The 11,839-nt window shown below is 40.1% G+C and overlaps 1 protein-coding gene across 2 annotated transcripts in view; it reads left to right on the forward strand.

Annotated features, from left to right (window-relative positions):
• RAF1 (v-raf-1 murine leukemia viral oncogene homolog 1) overlaps positions 1-11,839 on the forward strand; it is a 125,951-nt gene that overhangs the window by 87,500 nt on the left and 26,612 nt on the right. The window contains exons 2-4 of one of the 2 annotated variants that reach the window (XM_006872169.1): positions 8,305-8,417; positions 11,026-11,128; positions 11,421-11,578. In XM_006872169.1, coding sequence (XP_006872231.1) covers positions 8,305-8,417; positions 11,026-11,128; positions 11,421-11,578 — 374 coding nt within the window. The remainder of the gene's footprint in view (positions 1-8,304; positions 8,418-11,025; positions 11,129-11,420; positions 11,579-11,839) is intronic. The other variant, XM_006872170.1, reaches the window with a different exon arrangement.

Below are 11,839 nucleotides of genomic sequence, written 5' to 3' on the forward strand. Positions count from 1 at the left end.
TTTTAAAGCGTTGAAGAGCAGAGATGTCAGCTTGAGGACTAAGGTGCGCCTGACCCAAGCCATGGTATTTTCAATAACCTTGTGTATATGAAAGTTGGACAGTGGATAAAGAAGACGGTAGAATTGACGCATATGATGTTGGAGGAGAATATTAAAAGTACCATGGACTACCAAAAGAACAAATAGATCTGTGTTGGAAGAAGTACAGCCAGAGTGCTCCTTGAAAGCCAGGGTGGCCAAAGTTCATCTCTCATACTTTGGACATACCATGAGGGACTGAGTCACTGGACAAGGATATCATGTTTGGTAAAGTGGAGGGTGGGAGAAAAAGAGGAAGACCCCCAATGACATGGATAACACAGTGACGGCAGCCATGGACTCAAGTGTAACAATGATTGTGAGGTTGACCCAGGACCATTGTTTAGTTCTGTTGGTCATAGGGTCACTATGAGTTGGTACTGACTTGATGGCACCAACAACAACATGACTATTTTTGAAGAATTGTTGCTATACTTGTCCAACTGTAGATTACTGATTTGGAAGCTACAGCTTCTCCCACAGTTGCTGAGATTCTGCAAGACAAGGTTGTTGTTGTTGTTAAGTGGGTAGTTTCTCCTATTTTTCTTGGCTAAAGGTGGACATTTGTCTCTGGGAGAACCAGACATCCAGCTCCAAGAGAGGATTGAAAGAGGAAAGAGTCATTTGGTAGGCCAGCACCATTAGTCAGTCACCTCTGCCTACTTATTCCTAAGTTGTTTTACTTCTGGAATCCAGGATGGTTTTCATAATCATGTACATCAGAAATTAAAATGAACTGATTTTCAACATTTATCTTTCAGAAGTGGTGGAGATTCCCACCCCCTCAACACACAGAGTACACAGAGATGGGCAACTTGGACATTGGATACCCAAATTGGGGGGGGTGGGGGGGTGGATGACAAAGGCAAGAAGTGACTGGCTTACAAGCTTTCAAGAGGGAACCTAGAGCTAGGGGGCATGGAGGAAGGCAGAATCTCCAGTGAGTACTATCCAGTCTGTCTAGGCGGAGCTGATGAAATGAAATGCAGAAGGGTCACTTGTGATACAATAGTGAATAATTGTTATCAGGACTGATTGTGAGGGTTGAAAATGTAAAGGTAGATGTTTTGTAGCAAGGAAGGGAGTGATTAACTCTCCAGTCTAGGAGTGGAGGTCTCTAGGACCATCAACGGAGAAGAGGCAAGAGCGGAACTGTACCCAGAGAAACAGCAAGGCCCAAGATAGAGGCAGAGACAATGACGTGGAGTGATGAAGCGGCTGGGGACTTTGGATCCAGAGAGGGAGAGGGACTGTGTGCTGAAGAATTGGGGGGGAGAGGGAAGTGTAGGGGGCAGGTTTATAGGGTATACCCTTTGGTCGGTTGATGATGCATGGAGGAAATTGGAACCATGGCAATGAAACGATATACGATGGAATGAATGTAAAACTAAAGTTCTCTCATGTAAAATATCATATAATTCACAATAAAACATGAAAGAAAAAAAAAAAATGGTAGAGAAGTAAAACCCAAACAAAACCTAGCTAGATCCACTGCCATTAAGTTGATTCTGACACATAGCGACCCTGTGTAGGGTTTCTGGGACTGTAAATCTTTATGGGAAAAGATAGCCTCATCTTTCTCTGACATTTTGGCTGGTAGGTTTGAGATTAGCAACCTCATGACTTACATACAGTACCACAGTAAAGAGGAGGTATATCTGATTTAAAGAATTTTGTAAGTGATTGGACCAGAGCTGAGGACCACTATTATACTCACTTGACAAGAAGATTAAAATATAGATTTCTTTAAAAAATAAAAAGGTAAAGTGAATAGAGAGAAATATTGTTATCTGATGGTACATTGTTGTTGTTTAGTGTAGTCGAGTCGATTCTGACCAATAGCAATCCTGTATAGAGTTTCCAAGGAGTAGCTGGTGAGCTTGAACCACCGACTCTGCAGTTCAAAGGACTTTGCAGTCTGACGCATTAGCCCACAGGGTCATACCAGGACTCATGGAGGGGATTATAATCATGGTAATGAAACAAGGTATATGATTTGTTGAATGTAAAACTGATGATCTGCCCTGTAAACTTTCACTCAATTCACAATAAAAACTTAATTAAAAAAAAAAAAAAAGATTCCTAAGCTTCATTCAAGATCAGTTGGATCAGAATCCTACTGTGTTAGAGTGGAGTGTCTAGGGCTTCATATTTTTACAAGCTGCTTGTATGATTCATATCAGCCACATTTAGGAACCACTTGATTTGAGGATATTTAAAGAACTAGTGTTTGATAGTCATCTTTATAATGAGTGATAATGTAATATAGATCATAGTTTATCACTTCATATCCTTGCTTCAATTTTGATACTGGTCATGATTCTGTTAGTTTGTAGCTATTTTGTTGCTTTTCCATTTTCTTATTTTTGGTGTCTTATTTTCATAGTTTAGTGTAAGCTGGGAGTTAGTAAGATCTTTCTGATATCACTGCTTCTTAAAAACAAAAATGTAAACAACAAAAAAGTAACCCTTGAAAATAAACATTATGGAGAATTTAAATTTACCCAAAAGTAGAGAAATTAGAATAATGAATCTGATGTACACACCACCCACTTTCAACAATTGGCCAATCATGACAGTCTTGTTGAATCTGTATTTCCTTCCACTGTTTTCCAATTATTTGGGCACAAATTCCAGGTAGCTTTTTATCTGAAATATTTTAAAGATTGTTAATTTATTTTATTTTGATAGGTTTTACATTTATAAAGGCCAAAAGAAGCAGGTCATTCCTGCCTTAGCTCCAGTTCTTTTGTCAGGCTTCCTGTGATAAATCTTTTATCTCTTTGAAGAATCAGTTTGGTCCCTCCTATCAACACTCATGGAAGCAGCAGTCAAGAAATCAAGCAACGTATTGCATTAGGCAATTTGCTGCACAAGACCTTTGTAAAGTGTTAAAGAGCAGCGATGTCAGCTTGAGGACTAAGGTGTGGCTGACCCAAGCCATGGTATTTTCAATAACCTCATATGCATGTGAAAGCTGAACAGTGAATAAGGAAGACCGTAGAAGATTTGATACTTTTGAGTTATGGTGTTGGAGGAGAATATCGAAAGTGCCATGGACTGCCAAAAGAACCAATAGATCTGTGTTGGAAGAAGTGCAGCCAGAGTGCTCCTTGGAGGCCAGGATGGCCAGACTTCAGAATGTCTCAGACTTTGGACATATTGTCAGGAGGGACCAGTCACTGGAGGACATCATGTTTGGTAAGGTGGAAGGTCAGAGAAAAAGAGGAAGACCCCCAAGTGAGATGGATTGGCAAAGTGGCATCATCAGGGGGCTCAAGCATGACAACAGTTGTGAGGTTCACCCAGGACTGGGCAGTGTTCCGTTCTGTTGTACATAGGGTCGCTATGAGTCGGTACCAACTCGATGGCACCTAACAGCATCAACCCTGTTTTCACAATCTTTTTGAAGGAGCGGACAAACAATTAGAAACCTAGGGTGACTATAAGAATCTCTGAAGGAGGTTTTACATTTTGGAAAAACCTCTCCTTTTCTCCCAGGTATAGATGTTCTTCAGGAGAATGTTCCTTCTTCACTTTCATCTCCTCCTGAATATTATATCTATTCTGCAAGTTCAAATTTTGGTATATTGTACTCTCTTAATGTGGAGCCCATCGTTACACATCAGTGTTAAAAATAATCAAAACACAAAGAAATTAAAACATAGGGTGTATTCTAGCAATCTCTATGCATATGTGGAGGGTAAGTAAAAACTACTACATAGGGAGACCATTTTGTTTCTAAAAAAACAAAAATGTTGCATTGTTGGCTAATTACAATGAAACTTTTAAGGAGAAAAGTAAGTAGATTAGAAAGTCAACTATAAGCTAAATTTTTTTTAAGCTTTTATTGTGAATTAAGTGATAGTTTACATGGGAGAACACTAGCTTTATATTCATCCTATCATGTTCGTTTTATTGCAATGATTACAATCCCCTCCATGCATCATCAAACAACCAAAGGATATACCCTGCAAACCTGCCCCTGGCCATCAGCACACAGCTCCTATCCCTCCTTGAGTCCAGAGTCCCCAGCCGCTCCATCTCTCCACATCATTATCTCTGCCTCTTAACTCTGGTATCACTGCTTCTCTGGATAGGGTCCCACACTCCATTTTTCTTCCTTGATGGTCCCAGGGTCCTGCTGCAAAGTCAAGCACTTACCTCCTTTTGTTACAAAATGTCTACCTTTACTTCTGCAACACTCAAAGTCAGCCCTGATAGCAATTATTAATTATTGAACCACAAGAGTCTTAGCCCCATCTCCTTTCATCAGCCCCATCCAGACAGGTTGGAAACCACTCAGTGGCGATTCTACCTTCACTCTCACCCTCTGGAACTGGGTTTCCTACTGAAAGCCATAAGCTAATTTTAACATGTCTAATTGAACCCTGCCTCCAACCTTAATGAGATCAGCTGATTCTTCATTTGCAGAAATCTTTGGTCATATCTAGATGTTTTAAAATAATAGAATAGCCCTCAATTATTCAGGGTATTCCAGTTCCATGAGTTATTTTTTAGGAAGCAAAGGAAATTACCTAGTTACATTCTTTGCAGTAGGTTAACTCTGAGCTAGTTTATGGTTAACAAATGTCTTTACCATTCTATAAGGAAGGAGGAAGGGGTTGGGGGATAGGGACTAGGAATTAACAATGCTGCACAGCACTTGTTTGTTTTTTTTTTTCTTAACTATTTTATTGTGAATTATGTGATAGTTTACATGGGAGAACATTAGTTTTACATTCATTCTATCGTATATCGTATCATTGCCATGGTTACAATCCCCTCCATGCAATCCTTCCCCCGTGCCCCCCAGGTCTTCAGCACACAGTCGCTCTCCCTCTCTGGATCTAAAGTCTCCAGCTGCTCCATCGCAACACATCATCATCTCTGGCTCCATTTCAGGCATCACTGCTTCTCTGGGTAGGGTCCCGCTCTCTGCTCTTCTCCCTTGATGGTCCTAAGGACCTCCGCTCCTAGACTGAAAAGTTAATCACTCCCCTCCTTGCTATAAAACGTCTACCTTTGCATTTCCGACCCCTCACAATCAGTCCTGAAAAGTTATTCACTGTTGTATCACAAGAGACCTGTCTGCATTTCATTGCATCAGCCCCGCCTAGTCAGATTGAATACTCCTCACTGGAGATTCTACCTTCCTCCACGCCCTCTGGATCTAGGTTCCCTCTTGAAAGCTTGTAAGCCAGTCACTTCATGCGTTTGTAGCCCCCGCCCCCCATTTTGGGTAGCCAGTGTCCAACTTGCCCATCCCTGTCTATTCTGTGTGTGGAAGGGGTGGGAATGATTCTTGCTGTAAGGACTTGTTCCCTCTTTTGAGCTACTGCTTCCATAGGTGTAGATCAAGTTCATCAAATTGTATGAGAATACTTTTTTTTTCCTTTCCTCTTCTTTTTACTTCTGGTTGAGCTCTGATCATCCAGTCACTGAAGCCAGGATAAATGGGTATTATCTGCAAGTGTGGGTCTTCTTATGCATATGCCCTTTCTTCTTATCAGCTGGACGCTTCGCTCTCCACTCTAATCCTCTGTGGCTATGTCACTGACTCTGGGCCCAAGAGTCCCCAGGTCTTGCCACACTGCTAGCCAACCAGGTCTTCACCCAGGTTCACAGAAATCTATTGAACGTTGTAGGGCTTTGCCTATAACTGATCGGAATACCTAAAATGGGGCTACAGCGTGCCCAGTGAAGGTGGCTTCCTGTGGAGCCTCTGCAATACGTAAGACTATAGGTGGAAGCCTGAACCACATCCAGATCTCCAGAGATGGGAAATTCCCACTTGAAAGGACAAGCAGACCAACCTGGAGTGGCTGGAAGAACAGAAGATACTTCTTGAAAGAAAGACCTACAGGAAAAATATAAAACAACATAGGCAGAACGACTGTTACTACAAGAACAAGCAACTTGCTTGCCCAGGAAACATCAAGGCAAGTGGTCGGGTCCCCTCAGTGCAAATCCCCTTCCAAGACTAAGACTCAATGGGAATACACACTGTGATTGGTGACCACACTCAACACCGATAAGGGGAAGTGAGGGAAAAACAGCAATGAAGCGGTGAGCTAAGCTGCACAGCACTTTTAACTCCTGGGTGAAAAACAAGTTAACAAAACTATAGGCAAGCTTAGCAGCTTCAAGTTAGGGTTCTTTTCTTTTCTTTCTTTCTTTTTTTTAAGACTCACAGGTATGAGAAAACCCTTGAAATCAAAGTAAAATGTTTGTTCTAAAGTTTATTTCACAAAGATTGAGTACTTGATTATTCACAGGATATGTTCCTATTGTTTTAAGTGTCATTGAGTCGATTCCAACTCATAGCAACCTTGTGTAGGGTTTCCAAGCCTGTAAATCATTGCTGGAGCAGCAAACGTCATCTTTCTCACATGGAATGGTTGGTAGCCTCAGAATAGCAGCCTTGTGGTTTGCAGGCCAGTGTTTAATGTACTGAGCCACCATGTACACATGTTGCTGGTAATAGCCTTGTAAAAAATTTCATATATGGCCCTCCCCCACTGATGCTTTTCAAATTCCTTAGGTGCACTTTCAAGCCCCCCATTCCCAAATGGTTTCCTTATCTCTGAATTTGTATTCAAATACTGTATTCATTTATGGAGCTAGTAAGGCGCTGGACCTCTCACATGTTTCTTAAGAGCAAGTATTGGTGGTTTGAACCCACCCAGAGGTGCCTTGGAAGACAGGTCTGGTGATCTGCTTACGAAAGGTTCACAGCTTTGAAAACTACAGAGCACAGTTATATGTGACATCCCAAGAGTTGGATTGACTCAATAGCAAAGTCAACCAAAGAAAGAATGATTGGAAAAGGCCATTGAGATGGCAGAATAAAGAATACTTTGAGCCTTTGGAGCTCCACTTTCCTTTCTACACCCAGGGTCACTACATTTGGTGTCCTGATGTGGTGCTGTGCAAACCTCTAGGTCAACAGTTCAAACCCACTAGCCGCTTCTTGGAAACCCTGAGTTAGAAGTGACTAGAAAGCACTTAACAGCAACAACATAGATACTTAATAGTCACCTCCCTCTGGGAAGAGCCTGGGTGGCCATTGTCAGTGGTCACACTTTCTGTCAGAGGGTGTACTCCACTCTAGACAGAACCCTTACTGGTTCTAGTAGCCTTATTTTTATGAACTTTATTGACTTTTATTGGTTTTTGAAAACAAAATGTTTAAGAATTTTATCAAAACTCTTTAAGGTTTTTAGTGAAATTTGTAAACATCTGTCAGAAATAGCTCCCTGGGCACTCACTGTTCCCACTAGACCATCACAGCATGCCTGACTTTGGAAGGTTGGATATACAGTGCTTCCTGCTCAGGATCCGTCCCTGTATGTATGCAGTCATCTAAACTAGCATTGATGTTGGTGTATCACAGCAGTGCAGAAGTTTGATGCCTTCTCTTCTTATCTGCCTTCACTAGTGTGCAGTACATAGGAAATAGAGTGTTTATTAGAAAAGTCAGCTGTTTTGTTGAGAATCAAGGTTTAAATACAAATTTTTCATCAGAGAAGAAAAATACATATTTGTTTATAGATCAGATAGTCTTACTCATTCTTTCTAGTGGATGTTCCTGTTTGTATGTTCATTTCAGCAAATGAAATAATTTAGAAAAATACAAAGGAAAAGTTGATCATTTTACCTCCCAGCCACTACAGCTTGGTGTATATCTTTTTACATATATATGACATATGTAGGAAGGAACCCTGGTATGGCACTATTGGATAAAGCACTGGACCTCAAGGTCACTTTGAGCCACATGATCAGCGGTTCAAATTCACCTTGGAAACCCTGTATAGACAGGGTTGCTCTGAGTTAGAAACCACTTGACCACTTAACAACACCATGACATGTGTAAATATAGTATGTAGGTTTCCCCTTCCCTCTTTAATAACCATACTTTTTATATTAGTCTGCAAAATACTTTTTCTAGTTATTATATAATAGATATTCCTCAGGGTGTTTATAGTAATTAATTGTAATAATATGGTAGTTGTATACCATGATACAATGCAACTGTTCCATACTTTAAACACTCACATATTTGGACATTCAGAATGTTCCATGTGTGTGTACCATTATAACAGTGCTGTCATAAATACTCTTCTCCATAAATGCTGTTGGCTGTTTTCATATATTTCTCTGGCTCACTTTTCCAAGTGGAGCTGCAGTCTGCGTTTGGTTCTAAAAGTGGTGTTTTGTTTGTAGGTCAACGTGCGCAATGGAATGAGCTTGCATGACTGCCTTATGAAAGCCCTCAAGGTGAGGGGCTTACAACCAGAGTGCTGTGCAGTATTCCGACTTCTCCACGAACACAAAGGGTGAGAATTCAAAGGCAGTCACCACCTCCTTTATGTTAGGAAGGAGGAAGGGTGCTTCCAAGCTTAAAATAATAACTTTTCTTTTTAATGGTATGACTCCCTATAGACTACTATATATTTGTATTTTATGTAATCTTCTTTATAAAAAGACAATTCAGAAAAATAAGACACTAATATATACATGGTAGATGTTGATAGTGTTTCTATTCATGGAAACAATGCCAGGTAGTGTGTTAGATAGTATGTTTCTTGAAAGAAAATTTTTTTCTTTGTATTTGCTGTAAAGCATTGTGCAGAGTGGTGGTGGTGGTGGTGATGTGCCGTGGAGTCAGTTCCAACTCATAGCGACCCTGTACAGGGTTTTCGAGGCTATAAACTTTATGAAAGCAGAAAGCCTCATTTTTCTGCTGCATTAGAACCACTGGTATTTTTGAACTGCTGGTTTTAAGGTTCGTAGCCTGACACATAAACCAGTATGCTACCAGAGCGCCTGTTGTGCAGAGTAGATATTCAGAAAGTGTTATTTTTTATAAAAACTAAAGAATCCTATTCTCAGGATATTTTATGATCTTATATTCAATCATTCATTTTTAATCAGCATAATGTCTACTGATTTCCTATTGTTTGACAGAGTTACCAATGCTGGAAAATTTCTACTTCAGGGAAGCTCCGTAGTTAACCTTGTTTCTGATGGTGAAGACAAGATAGAGATGTCTCCTCAGAGGCTTGGAGTAATACCCCAAAGCCACAGAGCTGTCTATAATTATTCATTATTATCCCCTTAAAATATGATGAAACCTTTTAGAAGGTTTTTTGATCTTCTTGGAAAATAGCACTTCCACTACTGACACTCACCGTAAATCTTTCACAATTCTAAGAGGTCTCCAATTTGAGAGAATAACTCAGAATCAGTCAACTCAAAGGGGTGAGCATAAATGTGTCTGTTCTTCTCAGTTTAAGATTCCACATTCCAGTCTGTAGTGCTTCTTAAGGACTAGAGAGATCCTGGACAGAGAGGACCTTGGTCTACTATAGTCCAACGGTTGCATTGGTTGGGGTGACCCTGGATTCTCCAGGACAGAAGGTTCCTAAACATAGATGAGGAAGCCTCCCCCTTCTGAGTGTTAGCATTAAATTAGGACTTTAGAGCAATGTGGAGATTCCACGACCTCTTACAAGGAATTATGCTAAGTGATGGATTATTTGCTATTGTTGTTGTTATGTGCTTGAGTTGGTTCTGACCCATAGTGACCCTCTATAGGATTTCCAAGGAGCCACTAGTGAGCTTGAACTGCTGACCTTGCAGTTCAAACGGCTTTGCAGTCTGACACACTAACCCACAGCGCCACACCAGGACTCACCAGGACACACTTGTGAGCTCTGGTAGTGTACTGGTTACGAATCGGGCTACGAACCTCAAGGTCAGCAGTTTGAAACTACCAGCTGTTCCACCGGAGAAAGATGCGGCGTTCTGCTCCCATAAAGATTTATAGCCTCGAAAACCCTGTATAGGGTCACTATGGGTCGGACCCGACTCCACGGCACATAGCCACCACCACCCTTGTGAATAGGAATCAGACAAGGATATTTGCTATTGGACAATCAGAAAACACAGCAGAGCTGGAATAGGCTTCTGGTAGGTGGTGATGGGAGATGTTTAATTGATGCCCTGTATGAAGAATAGTGAATATATTGTGGACTGCCAGAAGAACGAATACACCTGTCTTAGACGAAATACTGCTAGAATGCTCCTTAGAAGTGAGGAGGGAAAAACTTAGTCTGTTTACTTTGGGCATGTTATCGGGCAGAAAACAACATCATGTTTGATAAAAGTAGAGGGTCAGTGAAAAAAAAGGAAGACCCTCAACAAGAGAGATTAATACAGTGGGCAGGTTTCAAATTTAGTAACAATTGTTGAGGATGATACAGGATTGAGCGTTGTTTTGTTTTATTGTATATAAGGTCACTATGAATTGGAACCAACTTGACATCACATAACAACATGTGTATGTTATTCTCTCCTGATCTTTCCTTCAGGAACTGGGCCAGTTTACCTGGAGAAGACATGAGAAAGGAGCTGGGTGTTAAGTTTTACCTGTCTGTAATGTCTGCTTCAGGCACAGAGAGAGTTCAGTTCACACAGTAAATTTTAAGACAATTTTGGAAATAGTTTAATTAGTTTGCATATGCCCATCAATTAACTATTTACAGACCCTCAAACAACTCTACAGATTTGGGCCATAATTCAGTATTTTATATATTTAGTTTATCATGAGACTGATAGATCACTGTTTTGCTTATTTTTTTTAAAGTTTGGATTAAGCATAAGCTTTGAATTCTAATAGGCCTGACGTCAGTCATAGACTTGACACTCACCGTGTGGCTTTGAATAAGTTATGTTCTGAAGAGTCCCGGTTGTCTTATTATTAATACTTATATCATCATAGTTTTGTTGTATGGATTAAATAGTATATATCTATATGTATATATACTCTGCACTTTGTATATAAGGATATAACAAATGATAACCATTCTTACTGGTATTGAACTCTTAAAACCTTGTTTAAGTATTTCCCTTTCTTATTATGATTTAAATTTTTTATTTTAGTAAAAAAGCACGGTTAGATTGGAATACTGATGCTGCATCTTTGATTGGAGAAGAACTTCAAGTAGATTTCTTGGATCATGTTCCCCTGACAACACATAACTTTGTAAGTTGCTCATCTGTTCCCTTTTTTTGTTTGTTTGCATATTGGGTACTCTGATTGGCATAATAGGAATTTGCCATATTTGTTTAAAGCTCTAGTTATGGTTTATACATACAAGACAACTTAGGCTTAATTAGAGTTATACGGTAATTCCCAGTTACACATTTTCTAAATGCTGAATGTATGATTCTTCATTCATGAAAAAACATGTTTGATGGCCAAGGAGGGAATTATTTTGTCTTTATTATCTTTCATTTATTCAACATGATTTGCACCTGTGTTCTTATTGTTCTAGGCTCGGAAGACGTTCCTGAAACTTGCCTTTTGTGACATCTGTCAGAAGTTTCTGCTAAATGGGTTTCGCTGTCAGACTTGTGGCTACAAATTTCATGAGCACTGTAGCACCAAAGTCCCTACGATGTGTGTGGACTGGAGCAATATCAGGCAGCTCTTGTGAGGCATCGTTCTTTTTGTCAGAGAATGTGGAGGGAGTGATTAAGTGTAGCCATTCTGGGGGAGATAGTCTGCTTCTATAAAGATTTATAGCCTTGGGAAACCGACAGGGCACTTCTACTTTGGCCTATAGTGTTGCTATGAGTTGGGTTTTTTTTGTTTTGTTTTTTTAATTTAAGGTTTTTATTGTGGATTGAGTGAAAGTTTACAGGGCACATCATCAGTTTCACATTCAACAATTCATATAACTTGTTTCATTAC

Source organism: Chrysochloris asiatica, unplaced genomic scaffold, assembly GCF_000296735.1.
Source record: "Chrysochloris asiatica unplaced genomic scaffold, ChrAsi1.0 scaffold00186, whole genome shotgun sequence".
Taxonomy (NCBI): Eukaryota; Metazoa; Chordata; class Mammalia; order Afrosoricida; family Chrysochloridae; genus Chrysochloris; species Chrysochloris asiatica.